This window comes from Pseudophryne corroboree, chromosome 6 (assembly GCF_028390025.1).
Source record: "Pseudophryne corroboree isolate aPseCor3 chromosome 6, aPseCor3.hap2, whole genome shotgun sequence".
Classification (NCBI taxonomy): domain Eukaryota; kingdom Metazoa; phylum Chordata; class Amphibia; order Anura; family Myobatrachidae; genus Pseudophryne; species Pseudophryne corroboree.
In genome coordinates this window covers 190,025,172-190,048,394 of record NC_086449.1, presented here as the reverse complement: position 1 = coordinate 190,048,394, position 23,223 = coordinate 190,025,172, and the positions used below count along the sequence as shown (strand labels likewise).

Genomic DNA, 23,223 nt, shown 5'->3' with positions numbered 1-23,223 from the left:
TACGTACGGTGGCGTACGTAAACCGCCAAGATGGAACAAAGAGCAGGGCGGCAATGGCGGAGGCCACAAGAATTCTCTGCTGGGCAGAACAGCACGTGAGCGCTCTGTCAGCAGTCTTCCTCCCGGGCGTGGATAACTGGGAAGCAGACTTCCTCAGCAGACACGATCTCCATCCAGGAGAGTGGGCTCTTCATCAAGAGGTATTTGCAGAAGTGACAAGGCATTGGGGAATTCCTCAGATAGACATAACTTCGTGGGTGTTTCAGTCGGTGTATGTGTTCCCTCCGCTTCCTCTCATTCCAAAGGTGTTGAGGATCATAAGACGAACAAGGGTTCAGGCAATACTCGTCATTCCAGATTGGCCACGGAGGGCCTGGTATCCGGATCTTCAGGAATTACTAGTAGAAGATCCTTGGCCACTTCCTCTAAGAGAGAACCTGTTACTGCAGGGGCCCTGCGTGTTTTCAGACTTACCGCGGCTGCGTTTGACGGCATGGAAGTTGAACGCCAAATCCTAGCTCGGAAAGGTATTCCCGGGGAGGTCATCCCCACTCTCCTTAAGGCTAGGAAGGAGGTCACGGCAAAACATTATCACCATATTTGGAGAAAGTATGTGTCGTGGTGTGAAACCAAAGCAGCTCCTGCGGAGGAGTTTCACTTGGGTCGTTTCCTCCACTTTTTGCAGGCAGGCGTGGATGCAGGCCTGAAATTGGGTTCCATCAAAGTGCAGATTTCGGCTTTATCTGTTTTCTTTCAAAAAGAATTGCCCGTCCTTCCTGAGGTTCAGACTTTCGTGAAGGGAGTGCTGCATATCCATCCTCCATTTGTGCCACCCGTGGCACAGTGGGATCTTGAAGTGGTGTTGCAGTTTCTTATGTCTCACTGGTTTGAACCTTTGCGTGAGGTTGAGTTAAAGTTTCTCACTTGGACAGTGGTCATGCTTTTGGCTTTGGCGTCTGCCAGACGAGTGTCCGAATTGGCGGCTTTGTCTCACAAGAGCCCATATTTGATTTTTCATGTGGATAGAGCGGAATTGAGGACTCGTCAACAATTTCTGCCGAAGGTGGTTTCTTCGTTTCACATAAATCAACCTATTGTGGTACCTGTGGCTACGGATGCTGTGGCAGTCCCAAAATCTCTTGATGTCATAAGAGCTATGAAAATTTACATCGCCAGAACGGCTCTTACTAGGAAAACAGAGGCTTTGTTTGTCCTGTATGCTTCCAACAAGATTGGAAATCCTGCTTCCAAGCAGACTATTGCACGCTGGATTTGTAATACGATTCAGCACGCTCATTCTTCGTCTGGGCTGCCGTTGCCGAAGTCAGTAAAGGCCCATTCTACCAGGAAGGTGGGCTCTTCTTGGGCGGCTGCCCGAGGGGTCTCGGCACTTCAACTTTGCCGAGCAGCTACGTGGTCGGGTTCAAACACTTTTGCTAAGTTCTATAAGTTTGATACCCTGGCTGAGGAGGACCTCATGTTTGCTCAATCGGTGCTGCAGAGTCGTCCGCACTCTCCCGCCCGGTCTGGAGCTTTGGTATAGACCCCATGGTCCTTTTGGAGTCCCCAGCATCCTCTAGGACGTAAGAGAAAATAGGATTTTAATACCTACCGGTAAATCCTTTTCTCCTAGTCCGTAGAGGATGCTGGGCGCCCATCCCAGTGCGGACTTTTCATTGCAGTTGTAATGATACTGGTTATTTTCGGTTACACGAGGTTTGTGTATCAGTTATATTCAGCTTGTTGCTGTTGTTAGTTCATACTGTTATCTGGTTTTCCTGCTGATCCAGTTGTACGGTGTGTTTGTGGTGTGAGCTGGTATGTCTCTCGCCTTTAGTTTAACCAAAATCCTTTCCTCGAAATGTCCGTCTCCCCTGGGCACAGTTCCTATAACTGAGGTCTGGAGGAGGGGCATAGAGGGAGGAGCCAGTTCATACCCAGTCAAAGTCTTTTTAGTGTGCCCATGTCTCCTGCGGATCCCGTCTATACCCCATGGTCCTTTTAGAGTCCCCAGCATCCTCTACGAACTAGGAGAAAAGGATTTACTGGTAGGTATTAAAATCCTATTTTTCTAGCGGCATTCTTTGCTTTGGGGTAGGCTGCATGCAATGAAAATATAAGATCTTTGCTTCGGTATTTTAGTAGAAAATTGGAAAATATTATCCTTATGAAAGGTGTGGTTTAAAAGTGATAGGCGGTTGTACTTTTGCGCAATGAGCCTAATTCAGATGCTGTTGCAAAATGGCTGTTGTTCGCAAATAGGTTGATTTTTCCATACTGTGCATGCGTCTGAGCAGCAGTGCGCACACGCAGCAATTGAATTGATGCGATCGCACCAAGGAATTAGTTGCAAAGTGAGTGACAGGTAAATAGCGTTTGAGGGTGGGAATGGGGAGCGGTCGGTCAAATGCAGCCTTGTCATGGCTGTACAGATGCCATTTTCTGGTCGTGCATAAATAAGCAGTTGCGATCTTACTTGCTACTGGAGAGCCCTCAGCGTCCCGGTAGAGCAGCTCAGCCTGCGCGTCTACAGAGGCAATCAGACTCTGCGCGATGACCCGATTTGCATTGATGAGACTGTTTTTGCATTGGTACTCAATCGGACGAAAAATGTTGAGACAGCGTCCCTATGTTCAGGTTAGCTTCTGCCTATATTACCATATAATGGCAATTGCGACTGGCAAAAGTTAGCAGCAACAAGCGCAAGAACAACCGCACCTGAATTAGGCCCAGTGCTCCTCTTCAGATTTTATTTTTACCACTTTTGGAGACTTTGCTAAAGACCATAGAGTACGCAGCCACAATAAAATGCATTTGGCGTATTGGTGCAAGACCATAGAGCACAGCCGATTATACACCAGCATACATAACATAACAGAACACAACACAATTATAAAAAAGAAACACAGTACTCATGTTGGTTGCAAAATTCATGCTTTCATTCCTGTGCTCCAAACACACACATTCACCATACAGTTCTAACCTTAAACGCAAATGCACATGCAAGTAAACCAATACACATTTTGTGCTTCTTTTTATTACAGAAGAGACCTCTGTGCCTCTATGAATCGTCCATGTGAGACTCTTGGTCTTTCCCACGTGGCTGGAATGTGTCAGCCACACCGCAGCTGTAACATTAATGAGGACACAGGTCTGCCAACAGCATTCACAGTCACTCATGAGCTGGGACACAGGTAATAAGCCCACAAGTGGCATCTGAGCTTCTTGATAGCAGTGCTTTAATAACAATGGGGGTCATTCCGAGTTGTTCGCTCGCAAGCTGCTTTTAGCAGCTTTGCACACGCTAAGCTGCCGCCTACTGGGAGTGAATCTTAGCTTATCAAAATTGCGAACGAAAGATTAGCAGAATTGCGAATAGACACTTCTTAGCAGTTTCTGAGTAGCTCCAGACTTACTCGGCATTTGCGATCAGTTTAGTGCTTGTCGTTCCTGGTTTGACGTCACAAACACACCCAGCGTTCGCCCAGACACTCCTCCGTTTCTCCAGCCACTCCCGCGTTTTTCCCAGAAACGGTAGCGTTTTTTCACACACACCCATAAAACGGCCAGTTTCCGCCCAGAAACACCCACTTCCAGTCAATCACATTACGATCACCAGAACAAAGAAAAAACCTTGTAATGCCGTGAGTAAAAAACCTAACTGCATAGCAAATTTACTTGGCGCAGTCGCACTGCGGACATTGCGCATGCGCATTAGCGACTAATCGCTCCGTTGCGAGAAAAATAATGAGCGAACAACTCGGAATGACCCCCAATGTCCACCTAAGAAGGGAGAATGACCCACGTCTTGTTGCATCAGAGACATCTGCATTTATTATATTGTGAGGATGATGGCCAGAGCATCTCTGCTATCTAGTTGGATAGAAGATGACTACAAGTATTATACTGATAACTTTCTTAAAGTGTACATTGAGTTTAGAATAGTCTTATGTTATGTAGGTGTAAGAGAAGGAGTTCTCAGTCTAACCTGATTGACTTGTATTCTCCTGTGAACTAGTTTTGGGGTACAGCATGATGGCAATGGAAATGACTGTCAACCCAGGGGAAAGAAGCCTCACATCATGTCACCACAGCTTACCTATGGCACATCTCCGCTTACCTGGTCCCGCTGCAGCAGAGACTACATTACCCGCTTCTTGGAGTAAGTACCCAAGACCTCATCCTTTGTTTTGTTTTGTCCCTTTCTTCATAGATCTGTATCTTCTGACCCTTCTGTATCTTCCTTTGGTCCATGAGCAAAATGTTTAGCTCTCCAGTGATCTCATTTGCTGCTTAATTTCCATATTCCAGTGTTGTGTTCCTAAAGTCATCTGGAAATCTCCACTGTAATCCAGGACATGTTAGTTGATCTAGCCCAGGGGTAGTCAACCCTGGTCCTCGAGAGCTACCAACAGTTCATATTTTCCAGCTCACCTAGCAGGTGCACCGTTGCAGTCACTACTCACTGACACATTTTAAAAGATCCACAGGTGGACCTAATTATTTCACTTGTTGTTCTGTGAGGAGACCTGGAAAACGTTAACTGTTGGTAGCTCTCAAGGACCGGGGTTGGCTACCCCTGATCTAGCCCTATGGCCTGAGCTCCAGGTTGTAACCATACGGCACCCAATTGGACATTTTCAGCAGTTCACTGCTCAGACTGAGGTCCAGATCATAGGGGGTCTGTAGGGGCAGTTATTTACTGTTTGTACCTATCCAGTTTCCTAATATGACTGATGCAGCATAAGAAGAAGAGCTGCCAGTTCAGCTGTTTAACAAAACAAAAACAAAAAAACAGTGAAATCCCATGCTGAGTGATTACAATGCATTGCGCATGCCTAGAACTTCAGCTCAATACAAGATATGCCCACACGGAAAGTTTAGATTCTTGCACTTGGATTACATAAGGTGGGTACACACTAGGCAACGCACTCTATGAGCGATGTCACTCAGTGTTTCCCCCTCCCGGGCCGGGGGCGGTCGGCGGCGAGGCATACACACTGAGCGATATATGACGTTCGGATCGCTCAGTGACGTCACTCAGCGGCCGGGCCGTGCAGGCAGCTCTTGCACCACAGTCAATATTGAGCTGCCTGCACGGCCGACAGCGAGGGTCATTAACGACCCGCGGAGCCGCTCATCGCTGGCTGGCGGCGGCATACACACTTTGCCGAGAAAGTGAGCGACGTTGCTCATTTTCTCGGCAAGTGTGTATGCGCCAGTCTTCTGTGACAAACTTGTGCACACAGTGACAAATTGCCAGTGAATCCATAGTTCAGCCAGCAAACTGTTTTGTCACAGTCAGACTGTACGGATTTATTACCCAGGCTAAACTGGGAGTGTGTTGTTAGATTTGAATACAGCTGGAAGATTTGCGCATTGATATGACCTTGATTACTGCCATGGTGACAGGTAGAAGAGGGGCCGCTCCTGAAATTCACACAAGACCGGTTCACCTTAGAAAATTTTGCACACAGCATCTTCATAGTTTAATCACTCTCGTGTAACGGGGAGAATTCACTTCATGCTGTCGCCATGGCAGCGATTGAGCTCTTAGGAATGTTGCACACTTATAGCTGCAAAAGCACATCCTTCAAGTGCTCCAATGTGTGACCACTCTAAGTAGGGTTTAATTCCCACATGTCTCTATGTACTGTTATTGGCACTAAGCCATTACTATAGGATTTGTGCAGAATACAGTTGAGGATTTTATATATATATATATATATATATATATATATATATATATAAGGGCCAGGAGCGTTACATAGCATGACAGCGCATTGGTCCCAGCTGTAAAGGATTTGAATCATTAGGATAATTATTGAATGGCGATAGGTCATATCACAGTCGGTGAATACATTTTAGGGCTTATGTGCTAATATTACATTTTGGTGCAGTTTTCATGGGACTGCAGTAGCCAATCAGCAGTTTTATCTGCTTAGTGCAATTTAGGCAGTGGAGGTTTTTGATTGGTTACTATGGTGTGATAAGAGGCAGGTGTCAAGTACCTTTAATAAAGGTGTGAAACCCCCTCTGACTAGTAGCAGGATATATAAATCTCCAAAATGGTTTGTTGCTAATGTGTCCCCAAAAATAACTAAATTACCCTTATGTACATGTTTAATGTGCAATGTAATCTGGCACTTCTTGACAGTTCGATCCCATTACCCCTGTTCCTAATGGAGCTAGAATTACGGCTTCTTCTCTGTGACTATCATTAAGTCATCATCATCAAGGGCTGTTTTTTGTTTTGTGTTATGTGTTCCCTCTGTACATTACTCTGTCCACAATATGGTTATTTTGTCTTGTACAGTATATTGTAAATAGTGATATAGCTTTATGTTTCTGTAAATTAAAATATAGTTATTACACATACTTATCTGGGTGTGAGTTTATCCTCAAACAGTAGTATAGGACAGAATAACGCTTAGAATGTAGACTCAGTGTAGTGTAATACTGTGCAAAGTCATTCTCAGTAGTCACCGGTGCACTTCAATAATAACAATACAAACTTTATTGTTATCAGACAAAACAACAGTGAATTCTCAATGAAATATCATTGTAAAACACTCCAGCAAGTGTAGAACAAGCAAACACTCCTCACAAAAATTCTCAGATCAGTGCATTTTGACAATTTTACATACAGCCGTTGGGGAAAAAAAAAACTATTATAGATCTGCTTTGAACATGTCGACACAATTATACACCATCTGTTTGATAATAATTTATCAAATAACCTATAGTTCGGAAGACTCGGATCAGTTCAAAATACCCATAGTCCTCTTTAAAACTTTCTTCTGGTAGAGATCCTGAATGCAAATGAGGTGGTGCCCTCCATGCTCCTTTGCCCAGGTTACGTGGTATCTGTACAAATACATGCCTGCCATGGGTGTATAATCCATGTAAAGAGTAACCCTGGGCTATTATTTGCATATACTTATATGCTCAAAACTCATACAATAGCTTCACTGTGTTCATCAACGTGAACGTTACTTAGTAATCTATCCTGCTACTGTTTCACTGGCCTCCCCCATTAACGCTTAAGTATCCTTATAGTTTCTTTGTCATGGGGTTTATTATATAGGTGACTATTTTCCTATCTGCATAATAATTAACCAAGTAAAAATGCTGGAGACAATAAATGTAGAACGGAGTACAGGAGGTGCTGTTATATGGTCTCACACTTTGCTGGCCTCAATCTGCCATGTAGCTGTCTCCCAATGCAGTACGTGCTCTGCATAGGATGAAAACAAAGCAACTGTATAACTAGAAATGATTTATAAAGAATTTACTGCCCTAACAATGGCCTGATTTCAGAGTTGAACGCAAACCCAATTTGTCCATTGTGCATATAAACATAAAATTTGATGGCAGATAAGAACCACTTGGCCCATCTAGTCTGCCCATGTACATACAAACACATTTTCTCTAACGTCCTAAGTGGATGCTGGGACTCCGTAAGGACCATGGGGAATAGCGGCTCCGCAGGAGACTGGGCACAAAAGTAAAAGCTTGAACTAGCTGGTGTGCACTGGCTCCTCCCCCTATGACCCTCCTCCAAGCCTCAGTTAGATTTTTGTGCCCGAACGAGAAGGGTGCATGCTAGGTGGCTCTCCTGAGCTGCTTAGAGTAAAAGTTTATTTTAGGTTTTTTATTTTCAGTGAGTCCTGCTGGCAACAGGCTCACTGCATCGTGGGACTAAGGGGAGAAGAAACGAACTCACCTGCGTGCAGAGTGGATTGGGTTTCTTAGGCTACTGGACATTAGCTCCAGAGGGACGATCACAGGTTCAGCCTGGATGGGTCCCGAAGCCGCGCCGCCGGCCCCCTTACAGAGCCAGAAGAACGAAGAGGTCCGGTGAAATCGGCGGCAGAAGACGTTCCTGTCTTCAACTAAGGTAGCGCACAGCACTGCAGCTGTGCGCCATTGCTCTCAGCACACTTCACACTCCGGTCACTGAGGGTGCAGGGCGCTGGGGGGGAGCGCCCTGAGACGCAATAAAAAAAAACAGAAATACCTTAGGATGGCAAAAGAAATACATCACATATAGCTCCTGGGCTATATGGATGTATTTAACCCCTGCCAGTTTTCCAGAAAAAAGCGGGAGATAAGGCCGTCGTGAAGGGGCGGAGCCTATCTCCTCAGCACACAAGCGCCATTTTCCCTCACAGTTCCGCTGGAAGGACGGCTCCCTGACTCTCCCCTGCAGTCCCTACAGAATCAGGGTAAAAACGAGAGAGGGGGGGCACTATTGGCAGCTAAATTATAAACAGCAGCTATAAAAGGGAGTAACACTTATATAAGGTTATCCCTATATATATATATAGCGCTCTGGTGTGTGCTGGCAAACTCTCCCTCTGTCTCCCCAAAGGGCTAGTGGGGTCCTGTCCTCTATCAGAGCATTCCCTGTGTGTGTGCTGGGTGTCGGTACGATTGTGTCGACATGTATGAGGAGGAAAATGATGTGGAAGCAGAGCAATTGCCTGTATTAGTGATGTCACCCCCTAGGGAGTCGACACCTGACTGGATGGTTGTATTTAAAGAACTACGTGACAATGTCAGCACTTTACAAAAAACTGTTGACGACATGAGACAGCCGACAAATCAATTAGTGCCTGTCCAGGCGTCTCAGACACCGTCAGGGGCGATAAAACGCCCGTTACCTCAGTGGGTCGACACAGACCCAGACACGGATACTGAGTCCAGTGTCGACGGTGAGGAGACAAACGTAATGTCCAGTAGGGCCACAGGAGCAGAAGCCCTCCTCTGCTTCTGCCAAGTCTTCAGCATGACGCTGGGGCTTTACAAGCGGACTCGGACACCCCTCGCCGGTTCCTGAAGTCTGCTCTACCAAAGTCTCCCTCCGACAGGGAGGCAGTTTTGGAAGCCATTCACAAGCTGTATTCCCAGCAGGTGATAATCAAGGTACCTCTCCTACAACAGGGAAAGGGGTATTATTCCACGCTGTTTGTGGTACCGAAGCCGGACGGCTCGGTGAGACCAATTTTAAATCTAAAATCCTTGAACACTTACATAAAGAGGTTCAAATTCAAGATGGAGTCACTCAGAGCAGTGATAGCAAACCTGGAAGAAGGGGACTATATGGTGTCTCTGGACATCAAAGATGCTTATCTCCACGTCCCAATCTACCCTTCTCACCAAGGGTACCTCAGGTTTGTAGTACAAACCTGTCATTATCAGTTTCAGACGCTGCCGTTTGGGTTGTCCACGGCACCTCGGGTCTTTACCAAGGTAATGGCCGAAATGATGATTCTTCTTCGAAGAAAAGGCGTTTTAATTATCCCTTACTTGGACGATCTCCTGATAAGGGCAAGGTCCAGGGAACAGTTAGAAGTCGGAGTAGCACTATCTCAGTTAGTGTTACGTCAGCACGGGTGGATCCTAAATATTCCAAAATCGCAGCTGATTCCAACGACACGTCTCCTGTTCCTAGGAATGATTCTGGACACAGTCCAGAAAAAGGTGTTTCTCCCAGAGGAGAAGGCCAGGGAGTTATCCGAGCTAGTCAGGAATCTCCTAAAACCAGGCCAGGTGTCAGTGCATCAGTGCACGAGGGTCCTGGGAAAAATGATGGCTTCTTACGAAGCGATTCCATTTGGAAGATTCCATGCAAGAACGTTTCAGTGGGATCTTCTAGACAAATGGTCCGGATCGCATCTTCAGATGCATCAGCGGATAACCCTGTCGCCAAGGACAAGGGTGTCTCTTCTGTGGTGGCTGCAGAGTGCTCATCTACTAGAGGGACGCAGATTCGGCATTCAGGATTGGATCCTGGTGACCACAGATGCCAGCCTGAGAGGCTGGGGAGCAGTCACACAGGGACAAAATTTCCAGGGCTTGTGGTCAAGCATGGAAACATCTCTTCATATAAACATTCTGGAACTAAGGGCCATTTACAATGCCCTAAGTCAAGCAAAACCCCTGCTTCAGGGTCAGGCGGTATTGATCCAATCGGACAACATCACGTCAGTCGCCCACGTAAACAGACAGGGCGGCACGAGAAGCAGGAGGGCGATGGCAGAAGCTGCAAGGATTCTTCGCTGGGCGGAGAATCATGTGATAGCACTGTCAGCAGTGTTCATTCCGGGAGTGGACAACTGGGAAGCGGACTTCCTCAGCAGACACGACCTTCACCCGGGGGAGTGGGGACTTCATCCAGAAGTCTTCCAAGAGATGGTAAACCGTTGAGAAAAACCAAAGGTGGACATGATGGCGTCCCGTCTCAACAAAAAACTAGACAGATATTGCGCCAGGTCAAGGGACCCTCAGGCAATAGCGGTGGACGCTCTGGTAACACCATGGGTGTACCAGTCAGTGTATGTGTTCCCTCCTCTGCCTCTCATACCAAAAGTACTGAGAATCATAAAAAGGAGAGGAGTAAGAACTATACTCGTGGTTCCGGATTGGCCAAGAAGGACTTGGTACCCGGAACTTCAAGAGATGCTCACGGAGGACCCGTGGCCTCTACCTCTAAGAAAGGACCTGCTCCAGCAGGGACCTTGTCTGTTCCAAGACTTACCGCGGCTGCGTTTGACGGCATGGCGGTTGAACGCCGGATCCTGAAGGAAAAAGGCATTCCAGAAGAAGTCATCCCTACCCTGATAAAGGCCAGGAAGGATGTAACCGCAAAACATTATCACCGCATTTGGCGAAAATATGTTGCGTGGTGTGAGGCCAATGAGGCCCCTACAGAGGAATTTCAACTGGGTCGCTTCCTACATTTCCTGCAAACAGGACTGTCTATGGGCCTAAAATTAGGGTCCATTAAAGTTCAAATTTCGGCCCTGTCGATTTTCTTCCAAAAAGAACTGGCTTCAGTGCCTGAAGTCCAGACGTTTGTCAAAGGGGTACTGCATATACAGCCTCCTTTTGTGCCCCCGGTGGCACCTTGGGATCTCAATGTGGTTTTGGGGTTCCTAAAATCACATTGGTTTGAACCACTCACCACTGTGGAATTAAAATATCTCACATGGAAGGTGGTAATGCTGTTAGCCCTGGCTTCAGCCAGGCGTGTCTCAGAATTGGCGGCTTTATCTTATAAAAGCCCTTACCTGATTTTTCACACGGATAGGGCAGAATTGAGGACTCGTCCTCAATTTCTCCCAAAGGTGGTTTCAGCGTTTCACGTGAACCAGCCTATTGTGGTGCCTGCGGCTACTAGGGACTTGGAGGACTCCAAGTTACTGGACGTAGTCAGGGCCCTGAAAATATATATTTCTAGGACGGCTGGAGTCAGGAAATCTGACTCGCTTTTTATCCTGTAGGCACCCAACAAGCTGGGTGCTCCTGCTTCTAAGCAGACGATTGCTCGTTGGATTTGTAGCACAATTCAGCTTGCACATTCTGTGGCAGGCCTGCCACAGCCAAAATCTGTAAAAGCCCATTCCACAAGGAAGGTGGGCTCATCTTGGGCGGCTGCCCGAGGGGTCTCGGCCTTACAACTTTGCCGAGCAGCTACTTGGTAAGGGGCAAACACGTTTGCTAAATTCTACAAATTTGATACCCTGGCTGAGGAGGACCTGGAGTTTTCTCATTCGGTGCTGCAGAGTCATCCGCACTCTCCCGCCCGTTTGGGAGCTTTGGTATAATCCCCATGGTCCTTACGGAGTCCCAGCATCCACTTAGGACGTTAAAGAAAATAAGAATTTACTTACCGATAATTCTATTTCTCATAGTCCGTAGTGGATGCTGGGCGCCCATCCCAAGTGCGGATTGTCTGCAATACTTGTATATAGTTATTGTTACAAAATTCGGGTTATTATTGTTGTGAGCCATCTTTTCAGAGGCTCCTTCGTTTATCATACTGTTAACTGGGTTCAGATCACAGGTTGTACGGTGTGATTGGTGTGGCTGGTATGAGTCTTACCCGGGATTCAATATCCTTCCTTATTATGTACGCTCGTCCGGGCACAGTATCCTAACTGAGGCTTGGAGGAGGGTCATAGGGGGAGGAGCCAGTGCACACCAGCTAGTTCAAGCTTTTACTTTTGTGCCCAGTCTCCTGCGGAGCCGCTATTCACCATGGTCCTTACGGAGTCCCAGCATCCACTACGGACTATGAGAAATAGAATTATCGGTAAGTAAATTCTTATTTTTTTTGTTGGATGCCAATTAACCTGCTAGCTGGAGTGGTAGGTTGCCGGAATAGCTGGAGGGAACCCATGCAAGCCCGGGGAGAATATAAAAACTCCACACAGTTAGGGCCATGGTAGGAATCAAACCCATGACCTCAGTGCTGTGAGGCAGTAATGCTAACCATTACACCATCCGCATGCATCTGAGTTGCACTGCACATGTGCCACGTTGTTCTTGCGTTAGCAGTCGCAGCGGGGATTTATACACAAAGTGATTGGCAGTCAGGAATAGTTTGAGGAAAGTAATGGGGGTGGCGCAAAACCGCAGGCGTATCACGACTGTTTCTGTGGTGTATTAGCTTACATCTGTGATTTATTACACAGTAACAGTGGCTTACTTTCTGTGGCTATGTTGCACGGCCATAGTACCACTCAGACGTTTGCACACATTTGTAGCTGTGCCAGCATTAGCGTATAACTGTGAATTAGCCCATAACCCTTGTCACTTGGCAGACAATGTCCTGCCTCCATATTATTTTATTAATAAACGTATTGAGTGCCCACAGGGGTAATTCAGTTGTTGCACCCATTGGGCACGCATGCCCCGTATGCACGCCCATTAACCCATCTAAAGTACAGGTTAGACCCGTTTGAGCGCCAAAACCACAGAGTTTATGCACATTTCAGCTCGCACCTCAGGAGCCTGTGAGCTGAGATGTGTCTCCCCGGCTGCATGCGCACCAGAACAAAAAGCAACAAATGAATTGCTCTGTTGGGCACCATCTGGTAGTGGCCGGGAAAACCAACGGGATTAGGTGAATCAATCAAAATCAAAATACAATCAAAATACAGACGGTCATAATACCGTCAACCATTGATGACAGTCAAAATCCCGACATGGTCAAAATACCAACATTTAAAATACTGACAAGGTCAAAATACCGACATTTAAATGTCGACAGGTCAAAAAGTCGACATGAGTTCTTCATGATTTTTTCCTTGAAACCGACTTGTTCATACTTTACCATCCAAGTGGAACTGGAGGGGGAATATAATAGTGTGCCCGCGAGCCATGCAAGGAGACGTGGTGTCCATTACGACCTATGTTGACATACACACCCAAAAAAAAATGAAAAAACAAAAACCTTGTGTCAACTTTTTGACCTGTTGACTTTTTGTCCTGTCAACATTTTAAATGTCGACATTTTGACCTTGTCGGGATTTTGACCGTCGGTCAGTTGTTGCCTTGATTTTGATTGTAGGTATTTCATACTAAACCCAGACCAACAATTGAATCAACCCCTATTTGTTCATTTACAGCAGTTAACATTTAGGCAAAGTACCAACAACCACATAACACACCTCTCAACATGACCCTCTCCAGGAGGGACACAATGCTCTGCTCCTGGACTTTTCTCTTAATATATGATTACCAGCACCTGTGTTGAACAGGTTAGTGGATAAGAAAGGTGCTTCAGCACAGGTGCCGGCAATCATACATTAAGAGGGAAGTCCAGGAGCAGAGCGTTCTGTCCCTCTTGGAGGGAGGTATGCAAAATAGCAGACATGAGGGAAAATAACTCGGTTTGCATAGTAGGAGTATTATGGGCCTTGATGGTAGCTGTCATTATTAGCACTTGCCCTATGCTAGGTGCAGGAGATCCAGCTGAATTTGGCGTCCTTGCATTCGCACAACACAGAATAGCATGTAACTCTGGTTACAAGTGCATGACACATGCTGGCATACTCACGTAAGGGTTCTCTAGTGTGTGTTCACATTATTGCTGCCTCAGAAATGACCATTCAGCGGCAGCAGAGAAAAGACAGAGATGCACATGACTGAATCTATTGCAAGTTTGCAAAGATGTGTATGCAGCTGGGACACATTGCTATATGCACAGATATTTATGGGCCCTACACACTGGGTGATATTAGTGAAAGATATGAACGATCTCGTTCATTAATCAACGAGATACTGTTCATATCTTTCAGTGTGGAGGCACCAGCGATGAACGATTCGCGGCCCCGCGCTCGTTCATTACTGGTGCCCCGTCGCCTGTGCATGCAGTCCAAAATGGACGATCTCGTCCATATTTGCCTGCACTGCTATGGAGTCGGGTGACGGGGGGAGTGAAGAAACTTAATTCCCCCCGTCACTGCCCCTCCGCAGCCGGGTCGGCCGTATCTGCCGTGGGGCAGCTCGGCGGCGGATCGCAAAGTGTGTAGGGCCCATTATACTTGCATGCGACTCAGTTTGACGCTATGCCTCAGGGAAGTCAATCAGTGGAGTCAGGTCATGTAAAAACTTAGATAGGCAGTTTCTGTTCATATATGTGAGATCATACTGTGGCCAGAGGCGGATTGGCCATAGGGTTTACAGGGAAGATTCAGGGTGGGCCGACGCACCAGCGGGGCCTGTTTTGTTTGAGGACACGTGTTCCTTTTTATAGACATAATGAATAAGAAGCAAAATAATTTGCATATATGAAAATTACTGCCACTTAGCCTATGATTGCAGATGATCTAGTGTATGCTCTGTCTGCCTGCTTGGCTGACATATAAGATTGAGTGAATAGTGATTGGGATACAGTTAGTGTAATAAGAAAGAAAATATATTTTCTAAAGAATGATATCGTTTCCTAAATTCTGAAGGTGTATCATATAATGTGCTTATAATATTTAATGTTATTTCTCTAACGTCCTAGTGGATGCTGGGGACTCCGAAAGGACCATGGGGAATAGCGGCTCCGCTGGAGACTGGGCACAAAGTAAAAGCTTTAGGACTAGCTGGTGTGCACTGGCTCCTCCCCCCATGACCCTCCTCCAAGCCTCAGTTAGATTTTGTGCCCGAACGAGAAGGGTGCAATCTAGGTGGCTCTCCTGAGCTGCTTAGAGTAAAAGTTTAAATAGGTTTTTTATTTTCAGTGAGACCTGCTGGCAACAGGCTCACTGCATCGAGGGACTTAGGGGAGAGAAACGAACTCACCTGCGTGCAGAGTGGATTGGGTTTCTTAGGCTACTGGACATTAGCTCCAGAGGGACGATCACAGGCCCAGCCATGGATGGGTCCCGGAGCCGCGCCGCCGGCCCCCTTACAGATGCTGAAGCAAGAAGAGGTCCATAAATCGGCGGCAGAAGACTTTCCTGTCTTCATAAGGTAGCGCACAGCACTGCAGCTGTGCGCCATTGCTCTCAGCACACTTCACACTCCGGTCACTGAGGGTGCAGGACGCTGGGGGGGGGGCGTCCTGGGAAGCAATGAATTTACCTTAGTTGGCGAAAAATACATCACATATAGCTCCTGGGCTATATGGATGTATTTAACCCCTGCCAGTTTTCCAGTAAAAAGCGGGAGAAGAGCCCGCCGTGAAGGGGGCGGGGCCTATCTCCTCAGCACACAGCGCCATTTTTCCCACACAGCTCCGCTGGTAGGAAGGCTCCCAGAATCTCCCCTGCATCCTGCAACTACAGAAACAGGGTAAAAAAGAGTGGGGGGCACTTAATTGGCAAAATAATAGATATAAGCAGCTATAAGGGATAGACACTTATTGTAAGGTTGTCCCTATACATATATAGCGCTCTGGTGTGTGCTGGCAAACTCTCCCTCTGTCTCCCCAAAGGGCTAAGTGGGTCCTGTCCTCTATCAGAGCATTCCCTGTGTGTGTGCTGGGTGTCGGTACGTGTGTGTCGACATGTATGAGGAGGAAAATGATGTGGAGGCGGAGCAGAGTGTCTGTAACAGTGATGTCACCCCCTAGGGGGTCGACACCTGAGTGGATGTACTGTTGAAAATTACGTGACAGTGTCAGCTCTATATAAAAAAACAGTGGTTGACATGAGACAGCCGGCTACTCAGCTTGTGCCTGTCCAGACGTCTCATAGGCCGTCAGGCAGATGGCAGATACAGACGCCGACACGGATACTGACTCCTGTGTCGACGGTGAAGAGACAACCGTGATTTCCAGTAGGGCCACACGTTACATGATTGAGACAATGGAAAATGTTTTATACATTTCTGATAATACGAGTACCACCAAAAAAGGGGTATTATGTTCGGTGAGGGAAAAACTACCTGTAGTTTTCCTGAATCTGAGAAATAAAATGTGTGATGATGCGTGGGTTTCCCCCCGATAACAATTAATAATTTCTTAAAAAGTATTGGCTGCATACCCTTTCCCGCCAGAGGTTAGGATGCATTGGGAAACACCCCCTAGGGGGGGATAAGGCGCTCACACGCTTGTAAGAACAAGGGCTCTACCCTCTCATGAGATGGCCGCCCTTAAGGATCCTGCTGATAGAAAGCAGGAGGGTATCCAAAAAAAGGTATTTACACACATACTGGTGTTATACTGCGACCAGCTATCGCCTCAGCCTGGAGGTGCAGTGCTGGGTTGGCATGGTCGGATTCCCTGACTGGAAATATTGATATCCTAGATAAGGATAGTATATTATTGCCTATAGAGCATTTAAAAGATGCATTTCTATATATGCATGATGCACAGCGGAATAATTGCCGACTGGCATCAAGTATAAGTGCGTTGTCCAATTCTACCAGTAGAATGGTCAGGTGATGCGGATTCCAAACGTCATTTGGAAGTATTGCCTTTGAAAAGGGACATTTGGGGTCGGTCTTTTAGACCTGGTGGCCACGGCAACAGCTGGGAAATCCACGTTTGTACCCCAGGTCGCCTCTCAAAATAAGACGCCGTATTATCAGGCGCAGTCCTTTGTTGGCAAGCGGACAAAAGGTTCCTCTTTTCTGCTCGTGACAGAGGGAGAGGAAAAAGGCTGCAGAGATCAGCCAGTTCCCAGGAACAGAAACCCTTTCCAGCCTCTGCCAAGCCCTCAGTATGACGCTAGGGCTTTACAAGCTCAGGCACGGGGGGGGCCCGTTCTCAATGAATTTCAGTGCGCAGTGGGCTCGCTCGCAAGTAGACCCCTGGATCCTTCAGGTAATATCTCAGGGGTACATATTGGAATTCGAGACGTCTCCCCCTCGCCGTTTCCAAAAGTCGACTTTACCGACGTCTCCCTCTGACAGGGAGGCAGTTTTGGAAGCCATCCACAAGCTGTATTCCCAGCAGGTGATAATCAAGGTACCCCTCCTGCAACAGGGAACGGGGTATTATTCCACACTATTGTGGTACCGAAGCCAGACGGCTCGGTGAGACCGATTCTAAAATCTAAAATCTTTGAACACTTACATACAGAGGTTCAAATTCAAGATTGAGTCACTCAGAGCAGTGATTGTGAACCTGGAAGAAGGGGACTACATGATGTCTCGGGACATCAAGGATGCTTACCTTCATGTCAAAATTTACCCTTCTCACCAAGGGTACCTCAGGTTTATGGTACAGAACTGTCACTATCAGTTCAGACGCTGCCGTAGGGATGGTCCACGGCACCCCGGGTCTTTACCAAGGTAATGGACGAAATGATGATGTTCCTTCGAAGGAAGGGAATTTTAGTTATCCCTTACTTGGACGATTCCCTGATAAGGGTAAGATCCAGGGAACAGTTGGAGGTCGGTGTAGCACTATCTCAGATAGTGTTGCGGCAGCACAATTGGATTCTCAATATTCCAAAATCGCAGCTGGTTCCGTCGACGTGTCTTCTGTTCCTAGGGATGATCCTGGACACAGTCCAGAAAAAGGTGTTTCTCCCGGAGGAGAAAGCCAGGCAGTTATCCGAGCTAGTCAGGAACCTCCTCAAACCGAGCCAAGTCTCAGTGCATCAATGCACAAGGGTTCTGGGTAAAATGGCGGCTTCCTACGAAGCAATCCCATTCGGCAGATTCCACGCAAGAACTTTCCAGTGGGACCTGCTGGACAAATGGTCCGGGTCGCATCTTCAGATGCATCAGCGGATAACCCTGTCACCAAGGACAAGGGTGTCCCTCCTGTGGTGGTTGCAGAGTGCTCATCTTCTAGAGGGCCGCAGATTCGGCATTCAGGACTGGGTCCTGGTAACCACGGATGCCAGCCTGCGAGGCTGGGGAGCAGTCACACAGGGAAGGAATATCCAGGACTTATGGTCAAGCCTGGAGACATCACTTCACATAAATATCCTGAAGCTAAGGGACATTTACAATGCTCTAAGCTTACCAAGACCTTTGCTTCAAGGACAGCCGGTGTTGATCCAGTCGGACAACATCACGGCAGTCACCCACGTAAACAGACAGGGTGGCACAAGAAGCAGAAGGGCAATGACAGAAGCTGCAAGGATTCTTCGCTGGGCGGAAAATCATGGGATAGCACTGTCAGCAGTATTCATTCCGGGAGTGGACAACTGGGAAGCAGACTTCCTCAGCACGACCTCCACCCGGGGAGAGTGGGGACTTCACCCAGAAGTCTTCCACAGGATTATAAACCGTTGGGAAAAACTCGACAGGTATTGCGCCAGGTCCAGGGACCCTCAGGCAATAGCTGTAGACGCTCTGGTAACACCGTGGGTGTACCAGTCAGGGTATGTGTTTCCTCCTCTGCCTCTCATACCCAAGGTACTGAGATTGATAAGATGGTGAGGAGTAAGCACTATATTCGTGGCTCCGGATTGGCCAAGAAGGACTTGGTAACCGGAACTTCAAGAGATGCTCACGGAGGATCCGTGGCATCTACCTCTAAGAAGGGACCTGCTCCAGCAAGGACCCTGTCTGTTCCAAGACTTACCGCGGCTGCGTTTGACGGCATGGCGGTTGAACGCCGGATCCTGAAGGAAAAAGGGCATTCCGGATGAAGTCATCCCTATCCTGATCAAAGCCAGGAAGGATGTAACCGCAAAAACATTATCACCGCAATTGGCGAAAATATGTTGCGTGGTGCGAGGCCAGTAAGGCCCGACGGTGGAAATTCGACTGGGTCGATTTCTACATTTCCTGCAAACAGGAGTGTCTATGGGCCTGAAATTGGGGTCCATTAAGGTTCAAATTTCGGCCCTGTCAATTTTCTTCCAAAAAGAACTAGCTTCAGTCCCTGAAGTTCAGACGTTTGTAAAAGGGGTACTGCATATACAGCCTCCTTTTGTGCCTCCAGTGGCACTTGGGATCTCAATGTAGTTTTTTTTTGGATTCCAAAAGTCACATTGGTTTGAACCACTTAAATCTGTGGAGTTAAAATATCTCACATGGAAAGTGGTCATGCTGTTGGCCCTGGCCTGGGCCAGGCGCGTGTCAGAATTGGCGGCTTTATCCTGTAAAAGTCCTTATCTGATTTTCCATTCGGACAGGGCGGAATTGAGGACTCGTCCTCAATTTCTCCCTAAGGTGTTTTCGGCATTTCACTTAAACCAACCTATTGTGGTGCCTGCGGCTACTAGGGACTTGGAGGATTCCAAGTTGCTGGACGTAGTCAGGGCCCTGAAAATATATGTTTCCAGGACGGCTGGAGTCAGAAAATCTGACTCGCTGTTTATCCTGTATGCACCCAACAAGCTGGGTGCTCCTGCTTCTAAGCAGACGATTGCTCGTTGGATTTGTAGTACAATTCAGCTTGCACATTCTGTGGCAGGCCTGCCACAGCCAAAATCTGTAAAAGCCCATTCCACACGGAAAGTGGGCTCATCTTGGGCGGCTGCCCGAGGGGTCTCGGCTTTACAACCTTGCCGAGCAGCTACTTGGTCAGGGGCAAACACGTTTGCTAAATTCTACAAATTTGATACCCTGGCTGAGGAGGACCTGGAGTTCTCTCATTCGGTGCTGCAGAGTCATCCGCACTCTCCCGCCCGTTTGGGAGCTTTGGTATAATCCCCATGGTCCTTTCGGAGTCCCCAGCATCCACTAGGACGTTAGAGAAAATAAGAATTTACTTACCGATAATTCTATTTCTCATAGTCCGTAGTGGATGCTGGGCGCCCTTCCCAAGTGCGGATTGTCTGCATTACTTGTACATAGTATTGTTACAAAAATCGGGTTATTGTTGTTGTGAGCCATCTTTTCAGAGGCTCCTTCTGTTATCATGCTGTTAACTGGGTTCAGATCACAAGTTGTACGGTGTGATTGGTGTGGCTGGTAATGAGTCTTACCCGGGATTCAAAATCCTTCCTTATTGTGTACGCTCGTCCGGGCACAGTATCCTAACTGAGGCTTGGAGGAGGGTCATGGGGGGAGGAGCCAGTGCACACCAGCTAGTCCTAAAGCTTTTACTTTGTGCCCAGTCTCCTGCGGAGCCGCTATTCCCCATGGTCCTTTCGGAGTCCCCAGCATCCACTACGGACTATGAGAAATAGAATTATCGGTAAGTAAATTCTTATTTTCTTTTTAACTTCCCCCTTGATGCTGGACATGCCCACTATCTGGAAAGTCTTGGGGGGAGGATGCTGCTGCCATGGCCCATGGCTAGACCTTCTATCTCTGGTGCTGCCCATGTGGGGCCACTAGTACAAATTTTTCCAGGGCCGGTTTTTGTTCCCAATCCGCCCCTGACTGTGGCAATACAGAATTATTTAATCTAATACAAAACGATAAGGTTAGTTAATGAGGAGATTTCCATGAACAGCTGTTGCCTTACAGGCATAATGACCCAGTTAGTGGTATAAGAGGCCTCTCTGCTTTATTGGATAGACTTTCTCCCACCACTCCCAGGAGACTCACTGTGGAGAGTCTGTATATGGGAAGGATATATTCTGTGAAATAAATTGGATCACTTCAGACCAAAAGCCTTGGTAGTGTCCAGCACTCATATAATTATTATATCTATCCAGCATGCGATGCCTTAAAGCAGTGGTAGGCAAAAAGCGGCCCTCCAGCTGCTGTAGGACTACACATCCAAGCATGCCATGCCATAGTTTTGCAGGGCATGCTAAAACTTTTGCAGAACATGCTGGGATGAGTAGATTAACAGCAGATGGAGGGCATTTTACGGCCCACCCATGCCTTAAAGCCATAGGGGTAAATTAACTAAGCTGAGGCTTTTGCACGCCAAAGCTTCTTGGTGTATTTAACTCTCAAATTTAAAATGGCAATGATATTAAAAGCAAAACATGTTACGTTTTGATTTTAATATCATTACCTTTTTAAACTGTGTTTTGCAAAAGCTGCCGCTTAGTAGTACTAAGTTATTACATTTATTATTATTATTATTATTATTATTATTATCCTTTATTTATATGGCGCCACAAGGGTTCCGCAGCGCCCAATTACATAGTACATAAATAATCAAACAGGAAAACAGCAACTTACAGTTGATGACAGTATAGGACAAGTACAGGGTAAATAAACTTATACCGCTTTCACATCGCTTATGCCGGATCCCACCCGGTAAAAGAAACACGTCCTTACCGGGTGGGATCCGGCATTTGCTCCCTTCTGCTGGCTTTCCGACCCGGTATATTGCCGGGTCGGAAAGCCAGCAGAAGGGAGCAAATGCCGGATCCCACCCGGTAATCCATAGCCATAGCAGCGGGGGGGGGGGGGGGGTAATCCATAGCCATAGCAGCGGGGGGGGGGGGGGCGCAGCAGCAGCAGGGGCGGGGGTGGAGGCGGCGCTGGGAGATGAGCTCATCTCCTGCGCCGCCTCTCCCTATGCTGTGAATGGGAACCGTGTCGCATCGACACGGCTCCCATTCACACTGCACCTGACCCGGTATTCAACCCGGGTATAATCCTTCTTTTATACCGGGTTGAATTACCGGGTCAGGCGACCCGCTAATTCTCAGAAAGTGCTTTCACATCGCACACTGACCCGTGTCGACACGGCAATATGCCGTGTCGATACCGGGTTATTTGTGCGATGTGAAAGGGGTAATAGTTATATCAGCAGATGACACTGGAATAAGTATCAGGTGGCAGAAGACTGCTGGAGTTGATGCAGTTGAAGATTATTAAAGTAAGAAAGGATAAGCACATGAGGGAAGAGGGCCCTGCTCGAGAGCTTACATTCTAGAGGGGAGGGGTAGACAGACAGGGGTGACACAGATGGGGTACATAGAGAGTGTAGAACAGAGGGTTAGGATGAGATTTGGCTGGGTTTGGTGAAGAAGTGGGTCTTGAGAGCCCGTTTGAAGTTTTGTAGAGAGGTGGAGAGTCTGAGGGGGAGAGGTAGGGAATTCCAGAGGAGTGGTGCAGCACGTGAAAAATCTTGGAGGTAGGAGTGGGAGGAGGTAATCCGTAGGCAGGAAAGTCGTCGTGCATTAGCAGAGCGAAGAGGACGGGTGGGAGTGTAAAGGGAGATAAGATCAGAGATGTAGATGGGAGAGGAGTGGGTGAGGGCTTTGTAAGCGAGTGTGAGAAGCTTGAAATGGATTCTGAAAGGGAAGGGGAGCCAGTGAAGGTCTAGTAAGAGAGGAGAGGTAGACGTAGTGCGTTTGGTGAGGAAAATGAGCCGGGCAGCAGCATTGAGGATAGATTGGAGTGGAGAGAGGTGTTTGTCAGGAATGCCAGTCAGGAGGAGATTACAGTAATCCAGTCTGGAGATGACCAGTGAGTGGATAAGAGTCTTAGTAGCATCCTGGGTCAGAAAGGGTCTGATCCTGGAAATATTTTTTAGATGAAAACGGCAGGTTTGTGAGAGGTGCTGAATGTGTGGTTTGAAGGAGAGGGAGGAGTCAAGGATTACTCCAAGACAGCGCACTTGGGGGCTAGAGGAGATAGTAGTGCCATCAATAGATAATGAGATTGTAGGAGGTGAGGTTATGCGGGAGGGAGGAAAGATGATCAGCTTAGTCTTAGACATGTTAAGTTTAAGAAAGCGCTGGAACATCCAGGAAGAGGTAGCAGAGAGACAGTTGGAGATACGAGTGAGGAGAGCAGGGGAGAGGTCTGGAGAGGAAAGATAGATATTACATGTACCCTTAATGGTGTTTAAGCCATGTACACTAACTTATCTGTTGTCCAGTGTCCATAAATGTAGTCTGAACTTCCTTCTATTGGCCTTTGGAAGGGAGAAGAATGTCCATCAGCAGGTCCCATAGTCTCACTGACTTTCAAATGAAACGAAAGCCTTTTATCCATAGTGCCCCTGATGCCATACAGAAAATTCATTCATATTTAGACTACATAAGGAAATTTCAGGGTGCGCATATGTACAGTTTTTTATTCAGGTATATAATATGTACGTTATAATGGTATAAGATGACAATTCTGTTTAGAAATAACACAGCTGCAGAACCATTTTCCTTTTCTCTTTAACAT

The 23,223-nt window shown here is 47.2% G+C and overlaps 1 protein-coding gene across 2 annotated transcripts in view; it reads left to right on the top strand.

Annotated features, from left to right (window-relative positions):
• ADAMTS7 (ADAM metallopeptidase with thrombospondin type 1 motif 7) overlaps positions 1-23,223 on the top strand; it is a 212,429-nt gene that overhangs the window by 59,727 nt on the left and 129,479 nt on the right. For both annotated transcript variants that reach the window (XM_063925493.1, XM_063925494.1), the window contains exons 7-8: positions 3,045-3,194; positions 4,019-4,162. In XM_063925493.1, coding sequence (XP_063781563.1) covers positions 3,045-3,194; positions 4,019-4,162 — 294 coding nt within the window. The remainder of the gene's footprint in view (positions 1-3,044; positions 3,195-4,018; positions 4,163-23,223) is intronic.